Source organism: Balaenoptera borealis (assembly GCF_965194805.1).
Source record: "Balaenoptera borealis genome assembly, chromosome: 8".
Taxonomy (NCBI): Eukaryota; Metazoa; Chordata; class Mammalia; order Artiodactyla; family Balaenopteridae; genus Balaenoptera; species Balaenoptera borealis.
The window spans coordinates 102,232,531-102,238,533 of record NC_138865.1 but is presented as its reverse complement, the minus strand read 5'-3'; the positions used below and the strand labels follow the sequence as shown (position 1 = coordinate 102,238,533).

Sequence of the window (6,003 nt, the reverse complement as noted above, 5' to 3'; positions counted from 1 at the left end):
TCCGTCTCCCACGCTAGCCACCAGGCGGCGACGTCGCCAGGCAGCGGCGCAGAGCACTATGGGAAAGGGACGGAAAGCCCAGTGAGCCATACTTCATTTGCTAAGCAAGTTCCAGATATGGTGGTGGCGTGAAGCAGGGAAACGAGCCTGGGAAAGGACGCCAGGTGCCGGTGAGGCCGGACGGAAGCCCCTCGAGCCAAAACCATGGCAGCGTGGAAAGCTCGGAAGCACCGGCCACTGGAGGCGGAAGGGGGGCTGGAGGAGGAGGCAGGTTATGGCGCGCGGGGAACTGTGGGACGCTGTGTGGGCAACGCGGGGCGCGACGGAAGCCTCGTTGGGTCAGACCGTGGCGACGCGGGAAGTCCGGACGCCGTAGCTGCCTGAAGAGGAGGTCCGAGGCCCGGGCCCCGGCCGCGGCAATGGCGGAGAGGCCCGAGGACCTAAACCTGCCCAATGCCGTCATCACCAGGATCATCAAGGAGGCGGTGAGGAGCTCCGGCTGGCGGATGGGCCAGGGGCGGACGAGCGGGCAGGGGAAAACAGGTCCTGGGCCGGTAGGTTTGCTCACCCCCGCTTTTCTCACAGCTCCCGGACGGTGTCAGCATCTCCAAGGAGGCCCGGAGCGCCATCTCCCGCGCCGCCAGCGTCTTCGTGCTGTACGCCACATCCTGGTGAGGCGGACAGAGCTAGCCGGAGCTTAGCTGGGCATAAGGGAGGCGTAAAGAGACAACCCCCCCCCCCCACCCGGTTCGGAGTTCGTGGCCTGGAGCCCGCACACCCCAGTTAATTATGTTCTACCTCAGTGGAGAGAGGTTCAGAGCCCTCGTCCAGGGCTTGCAATCTCTGAAACAAAATAAGACAACAGTAACTTTGTACCGGTAAGGGAGGGACTTACCGTGTCACAAAAATCCATGTATGCAGGCTTTCTCATGCCACTTCTGGGTGCTCCTTTTCCCACCCACTCCGTACGCGGCAAGAGGGCATCTGACAGCCCTTAATCTTTCTTCTTTCAGTGCCAACAACTTCGCGATGAAAGGGAAGCGCAAGACACTGAATGCCAGCGATGTGCTCTCCGCCATGGAGGAGATGGAGTTTCAGCGGTTCGTGACCCCGTTAAAAGAAGCTCTGGAAGGTAACTACCCTTTCGTTTTCTCATCCAAGTAGATGTTCATCCTGTATGACCTGCTCACCTGGCCCTGAGTCTTTATCAGCTTGGGTGCCTTTAAGTCTGGTAAGCAAGTATTGGATGCGACTCCGATGGCAGGCACCACCGCGTAACTGTTTTGTGGTGCTGGGCGGGTTATTTTTCCTTCTGTGCCTCAGCTTTTCCAGTTATGCAGTGGAGTTAGCTGCTGCAGTCTGGTTCAGCCTTGCCTCCTAACTCCCTCCCCTTCATCCTTACAGCTTACAGGAGGGAGCAAAAAGGCAAGAAGGAAGCTTCAGAGCAAAAGAAGAAGGACAAAGACAAAAAAACAGATTCGGAAGAGCAAGACAAGGGCAGGGATGAGGACAACGATGAAGATGAGGAAAGGCTGGAGGAAGAAGAACAGAATGAAGAGGAGGAAGTGGACAACTGAAGAGGATGGGGAGACGCAGCTCGGAAGGTACCACTCTGAAACGCCGTACACGTTTGTGTGAAGCTTTTTCGTGCTGGACAGAGTAGTCTTAGGCAGAAGATCGAAATAAAAACTGAATTATCATGAAAACCAGCGCTTCCCAGACTCGGAGCATCTGAGTAGCGGAATCCTGTTTTGCTTAATCAGTCTCAAGGTTATGACTTTTTGGCAAGAGAGATTCTGAACAGCTAATTTAATTGGTCAATTTGATCTCTCTTGTTTACTTACACGTATAGTTAGGCAGTTGTTGATCCCCAGTTCCCTCCCCACCCCCCAAAAAAAGTAATAATAACTTCCATGCTGCCGACTGTGTTCCAGATCATAGAGGCAGTCAAGGCTCAGGAAAAATTGGGGTTTGATCATGGTCAGCCTATTTGATTGTACAGTATTTGGTCATACTAGCTTATTTCAGGTGATCAGAATGGCTTAGCTTTAGGAAATTACTATAAGGGTTCGAGAGAACAGTGAAATCTGTTCTATTGTCTCCTCACTTGACAGTAACATTAATTGAAGTTTGGTTTCTACAGAGCCACTTGGCTTGGACCCCTTCTGTATTGCCTATAGGCATGTTACCTGCTTGGGTGGCTATGTTCTTGGCACATAACGCTTTTAAATCAACAGAGTAGAATTAGTCAAGCAAGGATGCCAGTGTCTTACTCTTGTAAAACAGATGGTTTAGTCTTCAATGCACCTCACTGCCTGCGACTGTAGAGCTTCAGGATTTGTTGTCACCTCCTGGAAGGTATAAAATTCCAGGCTTTCTCTTCTTGTAGTCCATCTCCTAGACTAGTGACTTGGCTTTTCCAGACTTTATTTCTTCTAGGCACAACTTTCTCCCACTGTGCTCACCTCCTGTCTCTGTTCTGCCTCTCCTCTGCTCCCCATTCCCACTTTCTCTGTCCCTCTTTTTCTCACTTCTCCCAATCCAGGAACTTGGATGACCTGCTTAATATCCCAAAGTGTGGTTTCCTCTGATTCCCTAGTTCTAATCTCATGTCTTTTAAAAATGATTTTGTAAACCTTTCTGAACCATAAGGGAAATCTGATGGTGCTCAGGAATCTAATTCCTCCCCTAACCCATCCCCTTTAACTGCTTCTGAAGTATCTCTGTTGACCCTTCCTAGTTTTCTTCTCTTTCCATTTGGTGCTTCGAGCATTTCTTTGTTCGTCTCTAAATTGAGTGCTTGGAGGTTGAAAGGTAGTGAAATGTAGTGTGACACTGTTAATCTGTTAAATGAATACAGTGGAAAGTTTGTCGATAAGTGAATGAAGAATATTGAGAAAATTATAATGCTTTGTATAAATAAAAATTCCTGTTAAAAGTGATGACTCCTCTTTCATCCTTCTTGTTTGTAAGTGTGCTTTTGGGGAGGACCACTGACCATGCTCTATACAGTTCTTGGGGTGTGGACTGAGCCAGACCCTTATAAATATGGGATCCTGTGTCACCTTGGATGACCAGCAGATGCTGCTCATTAACAGGCAGGGGCGCTGCAGCTCTTCAACCACAGTGGGAGCTTCCCATGGCTCTGCTGGGCACCCCATACATACTAGATGCTCAACAACTCCAAACATTTATTGAGTCCCTGCTGTGTTCCTGGCACTGTTCTAAATGGTTCAAGTATTAACTCTTAAATCCTATGAAGGAACACTGCTGTTATCTCCATGATTTCAGCTATGACGCTGTATTACCTCTAGGTTACGTAACTGTTTCAAATCATATTTCACAGATAGATACACAACCCCAGCGATCATTAGGTCCAGTGGCTTTTTCCTTCTCCACAGCAGAAACATCGCTTTTTTTTTTTTTCCTGTCTCTCACATTTATATTTGTATGAAAGACAAAGCTATTCAATATATTTGTTTCTTATTTCTCCCTTGAAATTTACATTGATGCTATTTCTACAAGTTAGTTACAATGTCACAGTATTATGTCTCTGGGAAGACAGCATACACTGAGTCCTTCATAGTTGGTTATTGTGCAAATGATTTTTTTTTAAATACACTGAACTTCAGTTTTAAATTGGCAGTATTAATACCTACCTTAAAAGGAGAATTTTGAAAGATAACAGAAGACTTTTAGCACAGTGGCATGTACACAGCAAGGCCTTGTTTTTATTTTTGTTTTTCTCTTCCGTACATATTTTCATTTCCCTTTGAATTAACAGAACAGCTTCAGAATAGGAAAGAAATCATTTTTATAATCTTGTCGAAGATAATCTGTTTTCTTTCATAATAGTAGCCTAAGGAGAATGTAAAGTCTGGATACATACACAGCATAACATTTGTACTCTGTGTGATAAATTAAAGACTAATCTCTGTGGCTTCTACTAGACATCATAGGCACTGTTATCAAGTATTTGATTGCTTTTGGAGCAGAAGAATATTATTTAAGGATTACCAAAATAGTTCAAGTTTAACTTCAGTTTGCTCATTCTATATTAATATATTCATTTCTAATTGTATAATTTAAAATTTTTTAATTTACGTAATATTGATTTATAACATAGGTTTCGTGTGTACAACATTCTGTTTCTACTTCTGTGTACTCTACAACATGCTACCCACCAAAACTTTATTGTCCATTCATCACCATACTGTTGATTCCCTTTACCCATTTTTCCCTCCCCCTTGCCCCTCCCCCTCTGGTAACTCCTGCTCAGTTCTCTGTAGGTTTGGTTTGGTTTGTTCATTTATTTGGGGTTTTAGTTTTTTATGTTCCACATATGAGTGAAATCATACGGTATTTGTGTTTCTCCACAGGACTTATTTCACTTAGCTTAATAACCTCAAGGTCCATTCATGTTGTCACAAATGGCAGGATTTCATCTTTTTTTTTATGGCTGAATAGTATTCCATTGTATATATACACCACATCTTCATTATCCATTCATTGGTGGGCACTTAGGTTGTTTCCACATCTTGGCTATTGTAAAGAATGCTGTGCCACGATGAACATAAGGGCATATATCTAGAAATATATTGTTTCCTTTTTTTTTTTTTGGCCGTGCTGCACGGTATGTGGGATCTCAGTCGAACCTGAGGCCCCTTCAGTGGAAGCGTGGAGTCTTAACCACTGGATGACTAGGGAAGTCCCTAGAAATATGTCGTTTCTTTTTTTTTTTTTTTTTTAACGTGTCGTTTCTTAATTCCCATGAGCACCACTCAGCCAAGCCCTCAAGTCCCATCTGGACTTCTGTGGCTTCCTTTGAGCTCAGTTTCCTGCCTCATCTCTGCTTCCCCTAGCTTCCTCTGTGTACTGCTTGCCAAGTGGATCTTCCTGGAACATTGCTATGTTGCAGTCCCTCACTGCTTTCTGTTAAGTCAAATCCATACCTAGACCTGTTACTCAAAGCCTGCTTAAGGTGGGCTCACCTGACCTTCTGTAACATGCTTCTACCCCAACAGAAGGCTCCAGTCAAGAATGAATCCCCCAAAGAACTCTCCTTCCACACGACCTTAGTTCTTACCAAACTTTGACTCCCTAAGAAAAATCATGTTTCCTGCGAGTGGGGACTATAACTTAAAACTATAGAATTCAAGGACTGGGGATTTCCCTGGTGGCGCAGGGGTTAAGAATCCGTCTACCAATGCAGGGTACACGGGTTCGAGCCCTGGTCTGGGAAGATCCCACATGCCGCGGAGCAACTAAGCCCGTGCGCCGTAACTACTGAGCCTGAGCTCTAGACCCCGAGAGCCACAACTACTGAGCCTGAGTGCCACAACTACTGAAGCCCATGCACCTAAAGCCTGGGTTCCGCGACAAGAGAAGCCACCGCAACAAGAAGCCTGCGCACCGCAACGAAGAGTATAGCCCCTGCTCAGCGCAACAAGAGAAAGCCCATGCGCAGCAACGCAGGACCCAACGCAGCCAAAAATAAATAAATAAATAAATTTATAAAAAAAAAAAAAAAAAGAATTCAAGGACTGGGAAGAATCTTTGAGGTCATCCGTCAGTTTTTCCCAACCACACCTCTCTCAATCCTGTAGTGGTATCCGGATTTTGAAGTTTCCTTACTAGGCCAAGGTAATGTTTCTCACCTATTTTTAACCACAGCCCTTCATGCCTAGAGACTCTGATTTGGATTTGGAGGGTGGGAGGATTACCATCCTTACCCATGCAAAATTACAAAAAAATCTCCTATTTTCACAGATGGGAAATTGAGGCTCATCAGAGAGAAGTGACTTACCACTAATTTATAAAAGCTGGGATTCCGTTCCAGTGGCCCACTGCCTTGCTTCTATTTTTTTTTTTTAACTAAACTTTATTTTATTTTATTTTATTTTTAAACATCTTTATTGAAGTATAATTGCCTTACAATGGTGTGTTAGCTTCTGCTTTATAACAAAGTGAATCAGTTATACATATACAATATGTTCCCATTTC

At 45.0% G+C, this 6,003-nt stretch overlaps 1 protein-coding gene across 1 annotated transcript; it reads left to right on the top strand.

Annotated features, from left to right (window-relative positions):
* The first annotated feature begins 283 nt into the window (after positions 1-283).
* POLE3 (DNA polymerase epsilon 3, accessory subunit) lies at positions 284-2,942 on the top strand. Its single transcript, XM_082404239.1, has 4 exons — positions 284-485; positions 586-671; positions 1,014-1,132; positions 1,405-2,942. The coding sequence occupies exons 1-4, from the start codon at positions 420-422 to the stop codon at positions 1,575-1,577; spliced, it is 444 nt and encodes a 147-aa protein (XP_082260365.1). The 5' UTR covers positions 284-419; the 3' UTR covers positions 1,578-2,942.
* Positions 2,943-6,003: the final 3,061 nt, after the last annotated feature.